The following is an 18,310-nucleotide window of genomic DNA, read 5'->3' on the forward strand; positions in this document are numbered from 1 at the left end:
GAGAGAAATCTGAAAGGCTTAACACAGAGAAGGGACCCTAAACTTACTCTGTGCTTAGATAAACTAGAGTTTACTCATTCATTCATTCACTCAACAAATGTTTATGGAATGTAAACAATATGCCAGGCACTGTTCTAAGTATTTACGATATTTACAGTGAACAAATATCTCTGCTTTCGTGGAATTTTACGTTCCATTGGGAGGAGACAAACAACAAACATAATAAGGAAGTGTGGTAGGCTCCCGATGATCTCTGGGGGTATTCACTCTTACGTAATGCCTCCTCAGTGTATACGTTGGACTTAAGCAGAACATATCAAAAGTTTTTTATAGACATGGTGCTAGTGCACATTTAAGAGGCTACAGTGTAGTGTAAATATAACTCATATGTATATTCAGAAACCAAAAAATTCAAGTAACTCACTTTGATATTTGCTTATTTGCAGTCGTCTGAAACCAAACCCACAGTATTTCCCAAGTATGCAAGTACATGAAATGTTCAGAAAAGAAAACCTATATAGACAGAAACTAGATTAGTGGTTGCCCAAAACTGGGGGTGGGAATAGAATTAACTATAAATGGGCATTGAGGGATATCACTGGGATGATGGAACCATTCAAAAACTGGATTGATGGTGGTTGTTCAACTTGCTTTACACTTAAAATGGGTGGATATATGATATCAAAATAATACCTCAAAAAAAGTTGTTTAAAAAAATTGGGGGTTTTAATACAGGCATTTCTAAGAAAGTCACATATGAGTAAAATCTTTAAGGAGGATGGGCATTAGCTTTGTGATTATACAGGGGAAACAAGCCAGATGACAGGAAAGCTATGCACAGACCCAAGGGCAGGGGCATGTCTGGTGTGTCTGCAGCACAGCGAGGTGCTAGTGTGGCTGAGATGATTATTTGGAACAGGAAAGCAGGAGATGAAGAGAGAGCAGGAACGATGGATGGAGAATGGTGGTGACGGGAATCACGCTGAGCTCTTTTACACCCCTGGAAAGACGGTGGCTTTTACTGTGAGAGAAAAAGAGAGGGATATGAAAGTTCTGGGCAGAGAAGTGATACACTCTGACTTGTGTCTTTAAAGGATCACACAATGTAAAAGAAATTATAAAAGGCTCCACATAAGCTAGTTAGCTCCAGAGTTACTGACCTCTCTTGTCTGGCTGAGATACAATATACTTTCTCATAATTCAGAGTTTTGAAGAGACCTTAATATTTATGTGGTTTCTCAAAGATATCGGCTGGGAAGTCTGTAAAATTTGGAGACTCATATTCCCAGCTGCAGACACTCAGAAGTCAGGGGCTGTGGGTGTGAGACTGAGAGAGTATCCGGGCATCCTCAATCATGTTTATCTAAGGAAATGGCCAGGGTTTATTATAAATGAATGTTGGAATTGATTATTTTATTCTATTACAGATAAAGTGACCTTTTTCTCCCTTTCTCGAAAAACCTTACCCAGTTGTTTTTTTTCCCGGCATAAATCTCCATGTTCTCTCCATACTGTGGCTCTTCCAGTAACGTCTGGTATTCGAACATGAGGCGGGAGCTCTCACGAAGGCGGCTGCACTGAAACTGGTGATACTGTTGCACAAGTTCCTTCACCACCAGTAAGAGACATTCAGGGTTTGATGGATTCCAGGAGGCAAGGTTCTGTAGAAGCCAAAAAGAAAAGCCCAGTAACAAATGAGTTTTCACACAAATCCAGTATCATACTGACTCATCAATATAGAGGGAAAGAGGGATGAAAATCTAAGAGAAATAGACTACTTTTTTTTTTTAATTGAAGTATAGGTGATTTACAGTGTTTTGTTAGTTTCTGGAGTATAGCAAAGTGACACAATTATACACACAGATATATATATGTGTATATATATATTCTTTTTCATATTATGGTTTATTATAGGATAGTGAATACAGTTCCCTTGCTATAGAGTAGGACTTGGTTGCATCTCTATTTTATATAGAGTAGTTTGTATCTGCCAATCTCAAACTCCTAATTTATCCCTCCCCCACCCTTCTCCCTTTAGTAACCATGTTTGTTTTCTAAGTTTGTGAGTCTGCTTCTATTTTGTAAATAAGTTCCTTTTTATCATATTTTAGATTTCACATGGAAGTGATATCATAGGGTATTTGTCTTTCTCTTTCTGATTTACTTCACATAGTATGATAATCTCTAACCTCCAAGTAGCTGCAAATGGCATTATTTCCTTCTTTCTATGGCTGAGTAATATTCCATTGTATGTATGTACCACATCTTCTTTAGCATTCATCTGCCAATGAATGCTGCCTAAGCAATACTTAGGTTGCTTCCATGTCTTGGCTATTATAAACAGTGCTACTATGAACATTGGTGAGCATGTATCTTTTCCAATTAGTTTTTCTGGATATATGCCCAGGAGTGAGATTGCTGGGCACGTGGCAACTCTATAGTTTTTATTTTTTTAAGGAACCTCCATACTGTTTTCCATAGAAGCTGAACCAATTTATATTCCCACAAATAATCTAAGAGAAAAACACACTACTCTTAATTAATGATAAGCTCAGAGCTGAAGTCAAAAGGGCCTCTTGAACTTGTTGATTTCTCCTGCTTTCTAAAAATTCTTGCAGACAATCAAGGAGAATTCCACTATGGGCAGGCAGAAATAGTAAAGTGTAAAGTAGGGTAGTAACAAAACAAGAAACCAAAACATCCTAAGAAGACCATAATTTTAGCCCTAAAGACTTGTTTCTTATTTTTTCATAATTTTAATTTCTTCCATCTGCACCTAAATTCAGCATTAAATGCTAATGTCATTCAACTCAGATCCACAGACCATCTGCATCTATAATACCAGATATAAATGAACGCTCTGTAAACATTAGAGCCCCACAGACACGTAAGCACAATGGTGGTGGTTCAGCCTGAAAAAGATAGGACTGGAGTAGAGATGACAGAAAATACAGTTAGGAAATGCAAGGTCCGGAGAAAAAGAGAAAGGACATGGCTGTGATAGCCTGACCAGGAAAGGAGATGGGAAAGATCTGACAAGTATATAGCTGCTTTAAGCTCACAGTCACATATTTTAAGCTCACAGTATACGTATGTTGATACGTATTCAACAAATACGTATCAAGTGCCTATTCCGTATCAGCCACTGTTACAGGCAGTGACAGGAATAAACCGAGTCCTTGCTAAAGGAGCTTACAGTTTCATTGGCCAAAATAAATAATCAACAAAATCAGATGGTAATAAATGCTACTGAGAACACTGGTGAAGAAAGAGCTTCAAGAGAGAGAAGTGATCAGCTGTGCCAAATGGCGTTGCTGAGTAAGAGGAGGCCTAGGAACTGACAGCTGGGTATTGTTGACACACAGGTCAGCAGTGTGCTCCACAAGGGCTATCTTGGTGAAGCAGAAGCTTGACTGTAGAGGCTTTAAGAGAGAATGAGTAGAAAGAAATTAGAAACGTGATACAGACAATGAAAACTGGTAACCAGAGGGGAAGAGAAAGTTTTGCTCAGATGTTTATAGTCTGAGGGAATATCCCCATAGAGAGAGGGGAACATGCTGCTGTAAAGGGAAGTGGGCACAGAACACCATTAGAGAAGATAACAATTAGGTAGGCAGAATGGGATCTCCAAGAGGGATGCCTTAGAAACCAGCACAGAGAATCCATCTGTAGGTATAAGAGAAAAGGCCAGCTTAGAATTACAAATGTAGGCAGGTTGCTCTATGCGGTGATAGAAGCTTGTGGTGGTTCTCTCCTAAGAGTTTACATTTTCTCCTAGAAACAAGGCCATCAGCTGAGAGTGAGGAAGAAGGAGGGGATACAGGAAGTTTGAGAAGAGAGTATGCAATAGTCATTTAGAACAATAAACAATGAATGAACTGGGGAAATGGAGGAGGAATTCCAGACAGCACTAAAAGCCCCATTGAGCTTGAGGTATGATTTGTAAGTGAGACCAATCAGCATAAATTCCCTCGCCTGGGTGCAATGTAGAGTGGGAGGAATTTAGATTTAACAAAGGTTGGGATTTTGCTAGATAAGTACAATAGAAAGAAAGAGGGGCAAGAGATCTTTGAGGGCTTGCAGAAGAATGATTGTAATTATGGACATGGACTCCCTAAGCCAGGAAAAAGCAAAGTAAGTTCATAAGAGAAGTGAGAGTTAGCGGGAAAATGACAGGAACAATGGTCCTGGTGAGCTGGGAGATTCTAAAAAAAATGAATTCTAAAAGACAGGAGGTGTGGTCAAAGAACGGGATGTTTGATCTGTAATGGGTACTGACAAGGACTGGATGAGCATGTGTCTGGCTGAGGTGGGTGGAGGAAGGACAAGATCCCTGCAGGAAAGGAAGTCAGGGACTGAGAGGCCCACATGTGGGAAGGAGCGTTTATGTGAATATTAAATCACCTGCAATCACAAAAAGAGCAATCAACAGTGCTGAGAAAATAACTGTGAGCCATGCGCCAAAATCTTCAAAGGATGTCTCTAGATAACAAGGAGGGAGGGGTGTGTCCTACTGTCTGATGGGCTGAGTTTCAAGGCTGGGGATGGGGTGTCAGGGAAAAGGGAACGATGGTTTCCTTGGCAGCAGCATTGAGCAAGGAGAACACCTACCACCCCTCCAAGTGTAGTGATACAAAAGATGAGAGAGAAATCAGCTGTAATAAATAAATTATTTGAGAACATGGAAGGAAAGACAGAATCTCAGGGCAGAGGATCTGAATATTCAGGCTTCAGGAGTGAGAAATACTATGTTTGGTCCCTATTCCCACCTCCAGATTCTGGTTTAACTGAGTCAGTCTGAAGTGTGTCTTGGGCACTGAGGGTTTGTTTGTTTAAGCTCCCCAGGTGATTCTAAAATACAGCAAAGGTTGAGAACCACTGACTTTGATGGGGTTGGGGCGGGGGGAATGGTGTAGAGAAGTTAAGGGTATCTGGGACTTTACTGATGACAGACCATGTTAATACCGCAAAACACTGAATCTCCAGAAATTTAGAAATCTGGCATTTATAAAGGAAAACTCCAATACATTATAAATGCTCAAAAGGTGATAATTATATAGCCTGCTGAGTACTATATAAATTCTAAGAACTTTTCATATATTCAAATTAATCCTTAAGACAACCTACAAGTTACATTACTATAGCATTTTATTTAGATGAGAAACTGAGGCCAAAAGTAGTTTGGTATCTTGTCCAAGGTCACAGAGCTATTAAATAATAAAGCTGAGTTTTGAACATAAGCAATTTGGCTCCAAGTCCCCACTTAAGCACTACAGCACAGGTTCTCATACACTCTGGTCTCAGGAACCTTCTTAAATGTATTGGGGACCCCAAGGAGCTTCTACATATATGAATTATATGGATTCAATTTACTATAGTAAAAGTTAAAACAAAGTTTCAAATACTAATTCATTTAAAAATAACAATCCTACTACGTTAACATAAAAACATTTGTAATGAAAAAACTGTATTTTCCCAAAAAATCATGAGACGCATGGCATTGTTTCATATTCTTGCAAAACTCTTTGATGTCTGATTTAATTAAAGAGCTAGATTCTCATATGTGCTTTTACATTCAATGTTGCAATATGTGGTTTTGGCTGAAGTATATGAAGAAAATACAGCCTCATTCAAATACGTACTTTGAAAAAAGAAGAGTAGTTCCACAGCCTTTCCAAATAATTCTGGATGTTCTTCTTTGATACTACACCAAAACTCAACAAGTGGTGGTTTCTTAAAGGTTAGTTGTAACGTGGAATCTAAAGCTACTTTTTTTCTCTTCCATTATGGTTTATTACAGGATACTGAATGCAATTCCCTGTGTTAATCAGTAGGATAAAATTATATTGATAAATATTTCACACTCTTACCCTAAATTCCATTTGTCTATCCTGTACTTTAAATGAAACTTACTCATGCATGACTTTGCACCATCATTCATTGGTCATTTAGAAAATACTGATTCACTGAGTTATGGAGATATTCCAAATGTTAACACATTTCATTTATATAATACCAAAAAATCACATTCATTAATGGCATGACCAATCTCACCAGAGAAGTCTTCTATCAAAAGAAAACAAACAGAAGGTAAAGAAATACATCCTTTAAAAGAATAATAATGATTTTTCCCCAATGAGTGGGTTGACTTAGGGAATAAATGACAATGGAAAAGTCACTAAATGCTCTTTCACTTATAGGAAAGATAGCTCTTCAGGAATATCCAATAAAGACTCGATGAACAGAGGAAAAAGCAGGAGCTTCAGCATTGTACAGTGAATCAAAGAGAGCCCTTTGCTATGAAGTGACTGAACAAAAAGAGTATGAACTCCTCACTGGCAAACCTCTGAATCTCAAGAGCCTGAGGTCCTTTTGAGGTACTAAAGACCACATTTAAAGTATCAACAGGATATAACAACACAGTATAAAACTCAAAATGATCATTATATAGCTGGCTATGCATTTCTTTCAGAAATCATCATTAAACACTGACATATAGAAAAAATACACAATCTTTCCTTTCTTGGTCAAGTATTCAAATCCTTCTTCCAACACAAAAAGAAAAAGCTTCAGCTGCCTCAGTTTAAACTCTTTATTCCCCTCATTTATGTACTTGTTTTTGGCTGCACGGGGTCTTTGTTGTGGTGCGCTGGCTCTTCTGTGCTGCACGAGCAATCCTTCTCCAGCTATGGTGAGCAGGGGCTGCTCTCTGGTGGTTGTGCCACATGCCCTGGCTGCAGTGGCCTCTCCTGTGGCAGAGGACGGGCTCTGGGCACTCAGGCTTCAGTAGCTGCAGCATGTGGGCCTGCAGTTGAAGCACACAGGCTTAGCTGCCCCGTGGCACATGGGATCTTAGTTCAGGGATTAAACCAGTGTCCCCTGCACTGGAAGGAATTAAACCAGTGTTCCCTATACTGGAAGGCAAATGCTTAACCACTGGACCACCAGAAAAGTCTCTCATTTTAAATTATTAATTCTATCATTTCTCTTTAGCTATTTGGCAAGTTACAGCCTATATCTACAAAAATTTTTTTAAATTATGAAAGCATATAAGCTGGCAAACATCTATTACCAATTTGAATTCATTTCAAGTTATTCAATCTAATTATTAAATGCATAGTAACGACATGCCAAGCAGTCCCTTTCCATTAAATACAACCTCCCAATACATGGAAATGCATTTGACCTCTCTGGCCATTCAAAGTGCACTTCAGTGGAAAACAACTTAGTTGAAAAACATTCCCATCAAGAGAAGCAGAGATATGTTCACTGGGATAAAAATTCCTTTACTGCTGCTGCATGACCACTTTTACATATGAAGTCATTTGTGCTTTGAATTACTTGGCCTAGAAAGGGAGAACATAGAAGATACACAAGATTTTGGTCACTTTCTAAGATGAAAGCATATTTTAAAAACAGGTCTAACAATGCAAGACGTTGGGGTTTTCCACCCTCTTGAGAAGGAGATAGAGATAAAGCTTCTTCAAGGAAAGGGTGAGGGAACATAAGTTAAGAAGCCTCTTCATGAAAAAGAGAAAAGTAAGTTTTTCTCTCTATGCACAAGGTTCTTATTTTACTTATTATTGGTGATTTATGAAAGAGGAAGTCTTAAATGAGGATGGTCAAGAAAAGTAGGCATGAGACATGTAATATATCAACATAGAAAGGAGTAAAAATGCATTAGGAGAAAGTGATAAAAGTATAATAAGAGAAAACAGACAAAAGTGAAAAAATGAACTACTATCATGAAATTTTATTCATTCTTACCAAACACATATGAAGCAGTTCAGGGAAGATATCATGCCAGTGCTTTTTAAATGCTGGTTAATTAAAGAGGTTGAACAACTCTGATGATACTCAAGTATAGACAACTGAGAGTGTAGAATGTAAACCTGCCAACCCTCAGTGACATGATATTCACTAAAGTATCAGTTTCTAACCAAAGAATTGGCATCTGCCTCTTTGTAGTCACAACCTGTCTCCCATCTAGCAGTAATTCTGGATTCCCCACTCTGGCTCACTGTACAGGCTGCCTGATTTGAGGGATGCTCCTGTTTGTATGACCCTCAACCTTCCCACGTCTCTCTCATCAATACACTCTACCACACGTGTTATACTCCCAAATCGATGGCCCTGCAGACTTGAAAAAGCACAACCAATCCTCAGCTTCTTATGTGAGCTTCCTTACGTGAGAACACAGCAGATTATAACTCTTGCAAATGCCTAACTCACTTCACCCCCAAATCACATCTCACTTATTCAAAACAAGGCTTCTCAGTCATACTAAAGCAAATTCACTCACAATGACACAAATATATGAAAAGAGTTGGGAAACAATGTACTAGATTCACAGGGGAGATGAAGAAGAGAAACAAGCAAATTAGTAATTGAGCCCTGGAACCATCATTGACTAATAAAGAAGGGGGAAAAAAATCTTATATGGGGGAAAAATTTCTTTTAAAAAATGCTTATAATAAAAACTGTTATTTAATAAGAGGATAAAGTATAGATATAAATTAGAAACACTTCTTTAAAATTATCTGAAACATTACAAAATTACATACAACTATCTAGTACTGTACACAACATATAATACTGTACTATATATTTGAAAACTGCTGAGAGAGTAAATATTAAAGGTTCTCATCACAAGAAAAAGAAATCTATAACTGTATGGTGATGAAAGTTAAATTTATTGTGGTATTCATTTCGTAATATATACATAAATCAACATGTTGTACACCTAAAACTAAATGTTGTATGTCAATTATATCTTGATAAAAAGTTAAAAAACAATGTGTGAAAAGTATATAACCTTACTAATAAGCAAATAAATGTGATTTTATTGATTTCTTCTTTTTCATAAACTAATGTTTCACTGAAACAGTAATATACACATGGTAAGAGAAATAGCATTTTTTTCTGATAGCATAAGAGAATAAAGAACAAAGGTAAGTCTTCCTCACAACCTATGTTATCAGATCCCTCTACTCTCCAGAAAGACTATTCTTATCCCCCAGATGGAGCCACACTGAGACCTCTATAATTTATAAGAATACTCACAGAAATAAATATTGGTATGGCAAAAAATTAATTAGGGTAGTTTTATAATCCTCAATGGCTTTATTTTCAAATAGTCTAATAATTTTCTTCGTTCTTATAAGCAGAGCCTATTGAATCTGAGATTTGAGAATGTTGCCATGTTCTTTGAAGTTGCTGTTAATTACAGTCTTGAAAACTCAGTGGGTTCTTGGAAGCACAGAAGCTAATTAGAAAGAGATGCAAATCTGTGACATCCAAATGAATAGCTAAGACAACGACCAACATACGGCCATTTCTGGGATTAATACGGGCTAGTAAAAAATATTCCTATAAGTACAATTAAGTTAAATTCTCACACTTGCTTAAGAACTATGTCTGAGAAGTAAACTGAAGTACTCTGCTCAAATGTGGCAATTTGCAGCCTGTGTTCAGTGGCTACTGATGGAGCCAGGAGTAATCCTAGTAGAGGCATCCCAGCCTCTTAACCTGCTTTAACCAGAACACCTCTGTCATTCTGCCTTTGGTTTTTGTTTGGTTGGTTGTTTTGGTTTGGTTTGAGTTTGGGTTGTGTTGAAGTTTTACCTAACATGTCATTTGGAAAAAAATTTTATTTTTTGGGAAGTGGATCTAGTCTAGTAAGTAGTAAACACTTCACTAAAATCTTATGCTTCTTTTATCCTTCCTATTTGTGACCATCTTCATCATGATACCAGAGGTCCTCCCAGGAGGAATATGAAATCATACAATGGCCTGGAGGGTCTTCCAGATGTGCTGAAGAAAAGCATTTCTCTGGTTTATAAGGCTGTAGCCCCAAGTCATGAAATTATAGATTTTATATATATATATATATATATATAGAGAGAGAGAGAGAGAGAGAGCGTGTGCGTGCGCGCTCATGGCTTGGGAGTAAAAGGGGTTTATCTCCTTAAATCATACATATCTTAACAATAAACAAAGTGGAATCACAATCTTCTCAAAAAAACCTAGTCTGCTTGGGGCCAGCCATGGCAGCTTCCACTGCATTCTGTCCCTGCTCTCTCTAGAGCTCTCCAAGGTTCTGACCTCCCTCTCAATCAACAACTAACTTCCCTGGATTTTCTGTGACCTAGGCTTTTCTAAAAGGTCTGATTTATTGCCTTGCAGGAAAAAAAATAAAAAAGATAGCAGTCCATTTTCTGGCTTAAATCTTCTGGATACTAATGGTAATGTGATACTAACCCTATGCCAATATAGAACATGACGATAAACATCTTTGAGAAGGACAAAGGTAATGTGTTGGGCAAAATATACAAATAGCTTGGTTTCTGAAAAAATTACTCTTCCGCATGATCACTCATTTGCAGGTTCACAAATGAGAAAAGGAAAAATAAATCCTAAATCTGAATTTTTTAAATGCCATTCAGTGGGCAGCCTCACCAACAATTGCTAGGTAAGCAAAACTTCCAAATAACAGAGGAGTTCTGGGGAATCTTCAAATATCCACCACCTACTGGTGCATCACACCAGAATTTCTCTACCATCCCTGTTTTATGTTCAGCAGACTCATTGGAACTGACATACAGGTTTGCTTTCTTCCACAGGCCAGCATGCTTTTAATCTAAAATATACAAAAGTATCTCAAAAATACAGGCTTCCCTCGTGGCTCAGATGGTAAAGAATCCACCTGCAATGTGGGAGACCTGAGTTTGATCCCTGGGTTGGGAAGATCCCCTGAAGGAGGGCAAGGCAACCCACTCCAGTATTCTTCCCTGGAGAATCCCCATGGACAGAGGGGCCTGGCAGGCTATCGTTCATGGGGTCGCAGAGTTGGACATGACTGAGTGACTAAGCACAGCACAATATGTCTCAAAAATAGAGTTTTAGCTCCATTTAGAAAACTCAAAAAAAAAACCCAAAAAAAACCCTGTAATATCGCTTCTTGCTCATGAGAAGTTGCTTACAAATGACTTTTCAGCCCCTCTAAAAAGAAAGTGACCAGCATGCAACCCCAGGACACGCTAAACTGCTACTTCAAATAGGTCTCTAGGATCACCCGGCACATTTCTAAGTTCTGTTTCTTTGGAGCTGGACTGAAGAGATGGGAGCAACCTAGGGTGGAAGAGACCAGGGGAAGAAAGGACTCTCAAACCACATCTGTTGACCCAGCGTTTTTTGTCTATCAAGAGGAAGAAAGTAAAGAGCAGATTCTTTTCTATCTTGGAAACCCTGCTCCAAGTGGAACAAAGTTGAAAACAAAGAGGCTCCACAGAGCCTTTATGAGCCTTTCTTCTCTTAACAGTACAACCATTTAGAGCACAGGACCAGCATCTTTTCCAAAATGAATATAAACTAAGACTGGAAACACTAAAATCACTAACTGCTGAATTTAATAATGACCAAATCCACTCTTACTTCTTCCCTAAGATACTGTCTCTACACACACAACTTTAAGGTGCTATCTTTAAAATACAAAATCAAATCTATTGGGGCCAAAATGCTTCTCAAATAAATTTTAAAAAGCATAAATAAATAATATTATTAAGTTCAATATTTGAACAAAATGTCAGTGTAGACTAAAATTTGACTGCTGCTGCTAAGTTGCTTCAGTCGTGTCCGACTCTGTGCGACCCCATAGACGGCAGCCCACCAGGCTCCCCCGTCCCTGGGATTCTCCAGGCAAGAACACTGGAGTGGGTTGCCATTTCCTTCTCCAATGCATGAAAGTGAATTTGACTAGTGATCCCTAAACATTTAGAAATCCTTCTGTCCGGCCAGCAAAGTGTTTCAAAGAAATTTAAATTCCTTTAGGCTGTACATGTATCCAGTTCACCAAAACCCCAATTTAAAAAAAAAAAAAAACCTTTCACGACCCCAGATTGGCTGTGGCTCTAAAGTGATTGTTGCTATTCACCTGAGCCGCGGATGCCATGCACCTTCTCAATCAAGCCTACTGGGACTCTGAGAATAAAAGGCAACACTGCCATGACAGAAAGGAAATTAGCAAATATGATTTCCAACTTGACTCAAATTGTTTTTCCTGGGGATGCATTTAAATTGTCCAGGTTGCTCGAATATCATCCAGGGATGTGATTTTGAAGGAAACAGCTTGTTTCTGGTTTTCCTGGCTGTACTACAAGAAACAACAGTGTGAGCTTATTTTAAGTTAAAGTGTGCTTCTGTGTTTCTTTACAAGAAATTAACTGCAATCATTTAGTTAAAGCAAACACTTTGTTAGGATTTCACTTTTCATTAGAAAAATGTCTTCAGGGGTCTTTTAAACTTAAAAGATGAAGAACCCCAATTTCTGCACAGAGATTTTAAACTTGGAGCAAATTATTTAAATAATGGAAGAAGATGATTCAAACTTAGTAGCCTTTGTTGGCACTGAGTGTTTTATAGCCATAGGTGAGTCATAACACCACAGGAATCCTACCCAGTCTCCCCTGTCAAGACAATAATCTCTTCTCCACTTAAGTCAGGACCAGACCTCAGGGTAGATTCTCATTTCTTTCCAACTATGATAATCACAGAGAGACATATAGGAATGAGCCATATGGAACAAAACAAGAGAACAAACAGCTTCAACCAGGTTGTTATTGTTAACCAGACAAACACCTGCAAGCTCCGACGCCTGGTTTCTGACCCCTGCCCTATTAATGATTTCCCTAGCTAGACTTGGCCCCTGGGCTACAGTGATTTATACTACACCACTGCTTCTCTTCACCATAGCGAGCTCCCTGGACTTAATTCCAGACTGGCAGTATTTGACAGACCTTCGTCCTCTTAGCCAAAATCCCAGTCTTGGGCCTTTCTGGCCAGCGGTCTTGAAGCAACCAAAGTCCTAGTAACACAGTGTGCATATAAGTAATTAAGGGAAACGCCAACTGAAAAGAAGGCTCTTCTTCAAGCTCTTCCTGTTACACCAGCCACATGCAACTACTACAAGAGAAAGGAAGAAAAAGCAATGTAAAGTAGACCATCAACTAAAGGAAGAGATACCCAAAAAATGTAACACACAAGATAGTAAAGCTTTCAATGTCTTTATCCTTCCCCCTAAAAACTCCACCTCACCCCAGGTCCATACAACGTCCTTGGCCTAAACCCACATTTAGTAGACATCTATTGTTTGATTTCCAACATCCATTTCCCTTCTGGTAAGACAAACCCAAATTTCCTTGGGAAACCACCCCTCCCCACTCTCAGGCATGAGTTTTGAGTAAGACCTTCTACTTCAAGCTCCATCTGAACTTGAGTAACAATTTTATATTCACTAAGGAAAAGACTTGATCTGCTGGGTGAATATGAAGAGTAAGAATAAAGTCAACACAGTGGAAGGCAGAGCAGAGAAGAAAAGGAATAGAAACTAGGTCCTTAAATGACATTATTGTAGCCACTGGACCATGCCTTATCTGAAGCCCACCTCTGGTCTTTTAAGTTCTGTAAGTCAATGAACTCTCCCTTTATTGTTTAAGCTAATTTTAATCAGATTTTCTGTTGTAAGAAAATGAGGAAGGAAGAGGAAAAGGAGAGGGAGAGAAGAAATAAAAGAGTACCGATACACCATGTCACTATTTCACCTCCCTAAGACAAAGAAAAGAGGGAAACATTCATAAACTCTGATCATTATTTGAGAGCCCTTTAATCTGAAGTATACATTTGACATGGGTCCTTATGTTTTCTGCCAGAGGGAAAAAGAAAGCTTCTTACATTACTGCAGGAAAATCTACACAGAGGATTAATCTATTTCCACAAACCCAACAATGATTAAAATAATTTCCCTTAAGGAAAAAGTAAATTGAAAGAAGGAAAGATAGAAGACTCTACTGCTATATATTACAGCTCATTCAGTACATGTTAAGTTAAAATGAATCTGAAATAGGTATCGGAGATGTTTCCCATCCCAGAGCTTTTCAAATACCAGTAAGGTATTTGATTCACTAATAAAGTGAGATTTCTGAAAAACTCAATAGGCTGTTGAAGGCTGCAAGGGAGAAAAGTGAACAACTGTTTCAAACCAGATAAGAACATTTTGATTAGTAACATGTGTCTTGGGAGCACTTCGTTAACACGAGCTCAGAGAGGCCTTTACTTCGTGGTCCTGTAAACAGGAGGTATTTTTACCTTTCCTCCACTTGAGTGAAACAATCAGCATGGACGCACTGTACTAGGTGTCTTATGAATGCTGGTTCCATGCCAAGCCTGAAGTGTGCAGCTTTGACTAATAAGCCTTTACATCTTTTCTACAGATTCTCTCCAGAGAGATTAAAAATAGGTCCCCACAATAGCAGCCACATTGATGGCCCCAAGCCATTTGTCAACTCAGCAATGCACACTGATTATTACTCAGTTTCATCAATTTTTAGTTCCTTAAACTCAACATCCCTCTCCAGTCCCCAAGGCCATTCTTCTAACCACTTCTTTCAAAACTGTGGTGCTCCTCACAGTCAACTAAAGAGAAGTGTCTATTTCAAATTATACCACCCAAACAATCTTCCCTGGGTCTCAGCGTAAATAATTACAAATACATACCCTGCTAACGATGTACCTCAAGAATCTTAACAATGCCCTTATAACCTAAGCCACCAATATCTATTACCATCAACACACTTTATCAGACAGAATGGGGTTCTTTCTATCAATAAACACCACTTTTAAAAAAAATTCTTTAATAAAGGTCTGTCGGTATACAATCTTCACTGAGCAAAGAAACCTGGTATTCTTAGCAATATATGAAACCTTTTCTACCTACAGCTCTAGTTCCCCTCCTGTCTATCACCAGAATAACTGTAAAAGTATCCATTAAAAAGACAGACTCACAGATCCTGCACTCTGGGCAGCAGAGGAGGAGATGGTTAAGTAACATCAACAACTCAACAGACATAAATTTGAGCAAACTGTAGGAAATAGTGGAGGACAGAGGAGCCTGGCATGCTGCAGCCCATGGGGTCACAAGAGTCAGACATGACCTAGTAACTGAACAACAATAACACACTTAGACAGTGATTCAGTAAGCCTGGAGGGACACCCACTTCGTGGCCCTAGAGAATCTGTTTTGTAATTTTTGGGGTCATGTTCAGGTATCCTGATATCAAGGCAGAAACCCAGGAAGTTAGATCATCTTTCTGACAAATTTTCTTATTGTGCTCAAAGACCCAAATAATTTCATATAAACTCATTGATCCTTCACATAAGAACCACTGTTTAAATGATGGCTAAAGGCTCCATCCACTAGAGCTTTCCATTCGAGTTGCCCTGAACATTTCCCAGGAATAACAGAATGTGTCTTCAGACCTGTGACCTATTTTTAACAATAACTAACATTTGAAATCCAGGGCTGTCTATATCAAGAAAAGAAAATCTTCAACGATGGAGAACCAACATCACTCTTGTGAATTCCTACAAACTCGATCCCCCTCATCTGCCTAGATTTCTATCTTCCAGGCTCCTCCTGAGAACACATCATCCCTAATTTAATGCCATCTGTGTGCTGTGCTTAGTCGTGTCCGACTCTTTGCAACTCCATGGATTGTAGCCCGCCAGGCTCCTCTGTCCATGGGATCCTCCAGGTAAGAATATTGGAGTGTGTTGCCATGCCCTCCTCCAGGGGATCTTGCCAATCCAGGGATCAAACCCAGGTCTCCCACATTGCAGGTGCATTCTTTACCATCATCATCGGAGAAGGCAATGGCACCCCACTCCAGTACTCTTGCCTGGAAAATTCCATGGATGGGGAGCCTAGTGGGCTGCAGTCCATGGGGTCGCTAAGAGTCGGACATGACTGAGCGACTTCACTTTCACTTTTCACTTTCTTGCATTGGAGAAGGAAATGGCAACCCACTCCAGTGTTCTTGCCTGGAGAATCCCAGGGACGGGGGAGCCTGATGGGCTGCTGTCTCTGGGATCGCACAGAGTTGGACACAACTGAAGCGACTTAGCAGCAGCAGCATGCCCCAGAATAAAAGCACCAAATAGCTTACTAAATGGTGCAATCATTCTTAAATTGGAAGTATTTATTTGTTTATTTTTTTTTTTTTTTGGCTACACCGTGGCAAGTGGGATCTTATTTCCCTGACTAGGGATCAAACCCTTATCCCCTGTAGAGGAAGTGAGGAGTCTTGACCTCTGGAAACCAAGAAAGTCCCTATTTGTGTTTAATTTTAAACCACTTCTTTTCTCTCAAATGTTTTTATGATGGTTTCATTTATATTAAAGAATTACAGATCAGATCAGATCAGATCAGATCAGTCGCTCAGTCATGTCCGACTCTTTGCGACCCCATGAATCGCAGCACGCCAGGCCTCCCTGTCCATCACCAACTCCCGGAGTTCACTCAGACTCACGTCCATGGAGTCAGTGATGCCATCCAGCCATCTCATCCTCTGTCGTCCCCTTCTCCTCTTGCCCCCAATCCCTCCCAGCATCAGAGTCTTTTCCAATGAGTCAACTCTTCGCATGAGGTGGCCAAAGTACTGGAGTTTCAGCTTTAGCACCACTCCTTCCAAAGAAATCCCAGGGCTGATCTCCTTCAGAATGGACTGGGTGGATCTCTTTGCAGCCCAAGGGACTCTCAAGAGTCTTCTCCAACACCACAGTTCAAAAGCATCAATTCTTCGGCGCTCAGCCTTCTTCACAGTCCAACTCTCACACCCATACATGACCACAGGAAAAACCATAGCCTTGACTAGACGGACCTTTGTTGGCAAAGTAATGTCTCTGCTTTTGAATATGCTATCTAGGTTGGTCATAACTTTCCTTCCAAGGAGTAAGTGTCTTTTAAATTCATGGCTGCAGTCACCATCTGCAGTGATTTTGGAGCCCAGAAAAATAGTCTGACAGTGTTTCCACTGTCTCGCCATCTATTTCCCATGAAGTGATGGGACCATATGCCATGATCTTTGTTTTCTGAATGTTGAGCTTTAAGCCAACTTTTTCACTCTCCTCCTTCACCTTCATCAAGAGGCTTTTTAGTTCCTCTTCACTTTCTGCCATAAGGGTGGTGTCATCTGCACATCTGAGGTTATTGATATTTCTCCCGGCAATCTTGAATCCAGCTTGTGTTTCTTCCAGTTCAGTGTTTCTCATGATGTACTCTGCACAGAAGTTAAATAAACAGGGTGACAATATACAGCCTTGACGTACTCCTTTTCCTATTTGGAACCAGTCTGTTGTTCCATGTCCTGTTCTAACTGTTGCTTCCTGACCTGCATACAGATTTCTCAAGAGGCAAGTCAGGTGGTCTGGTATTCCCATCTCTTTCAGAATTTTCGACAGCTTATTGTGATCCACACAGTCAAAGGCTTTGGCATAGTCAATAAAGCAGAAATAGATGTTTTTCTGGAACTCTCTTGCTTTTTCCATGATCCAGCAGATGCTGGCAATTTGATCTGTGGTTCCTCTGCCTTTTCTAAAACCAGCTTGAACATCAGGAAGTTCACGGTTCACATATTGCTGAAGCCTGGCTTGGAGAATTTTGAGCATTACTTTACTAGCATGTGAGATGAGTGCAATTGTGCGGTAGTTTGAGCATTCTTTGGCATTGCCTTTCTTTGGGATTGGAATGAAAACTGACCTTTTCCAGTCCCGTGGCTACTGCTGAGTTGTCCAAATTTGCTGACATATTGAGTGCAGCACTTTCACAGCATCATCTTTCAGGATTTGGAATAGCTCAACTGGAATTCTATCACCTCTACTAGCTTTGTTCATAGTGATGCTTTTTAAGGCCCACTTGACTTCACATTCCAGGATGTCTGGCTCTAGGTCAGTGATCACACCATCGTGATTATCTGGGCCGTGAAGATCTTTTTTGTACAGTTCTTCTGTGTATTCTTGCCATCGCTTCTTAATATCTTCTGCTTCTGTTAGGTCCATACCATTTCTGTCCTTTATCGAGCCTATCTTTGCATGAAATGTTCCTTTGGTATCTTTTCATTATAGGGGACTGGAATGCAAAAGTAGGAACTCAAGAAACACCTGGAGTAACAGGCAAATTTGCCCTTGGAATACGGAATGAATCAGGGCAAAGACTAATAGAGTTTTGCCAAGAAAATGCACTGGTCATAACAAACACCCTCTTCCAACAACACAAGAGAAGACTCTACACATGGACATCACCAGATGGTCAACACTAAAATCAGATTGATTATATTCTTTGCAGCCAAAGATGGAGAAGCTCTATACAGTCGGCAAAAACAAGACCAGGAGCTGACTGTGGCTCAGACCATGAACTCCTTATTGCCAAATTCAGACTTAAATTGAAGAAAGTAGGGAAAACCACTAGAGCATTCAGGTA

At 39.5% G+C, this 18,310-nt stretch overlaps 1 protein-coding gene across 5 annotated transcripts in view; it reads right to left on the minus strand.

The window, feature by feature from the left end:
- The window catches only part of BABAM2 (BRISC and BRCA1 A complex member 2), a 478,108-nt gene that overhangs the window by 305,744 nt on the left and 154,054 nt on the right, over window positions 1-18,310 (minus strand). For 4 of the 5 annotated variants that reach the window (XM_027555768.1, XM_027555767.1, XM_027555771.1 and 1 more), the window contains one exon: window positions 1,467-1,661. The exons of the other annotated variant lie outside the window; for it this stretch is intronic. In XM_027555768.1, coding sequence (XP_027411569.1) covers window positions 1,467-1,661 — 195 coding nt within the window. The remainder of the gene's footprint in view (window positions 1-1,466; window positions 1,662-18,310) is intronic. 5 annotated transcript variants of the gene reach the window in all.

Source organism: Bos indicus x Bos taurus, chromosome 11 (genome assembly GCF_003369695.1).
Source record: "Bos indicus x Bos taurus breed Angus x Brahman F1 hybrid chromosome 11, Bos_hybrid_MaternalHap_v2.0, whole genome shotgun sequence".
Taxonomy (NCBI): domain Eukaryota; kingdom Metazoa; phylum Chordata; class Mammalia; order Artiodactyla; family Bovidae; genus Bos; species Bos indicus x Bos taurus.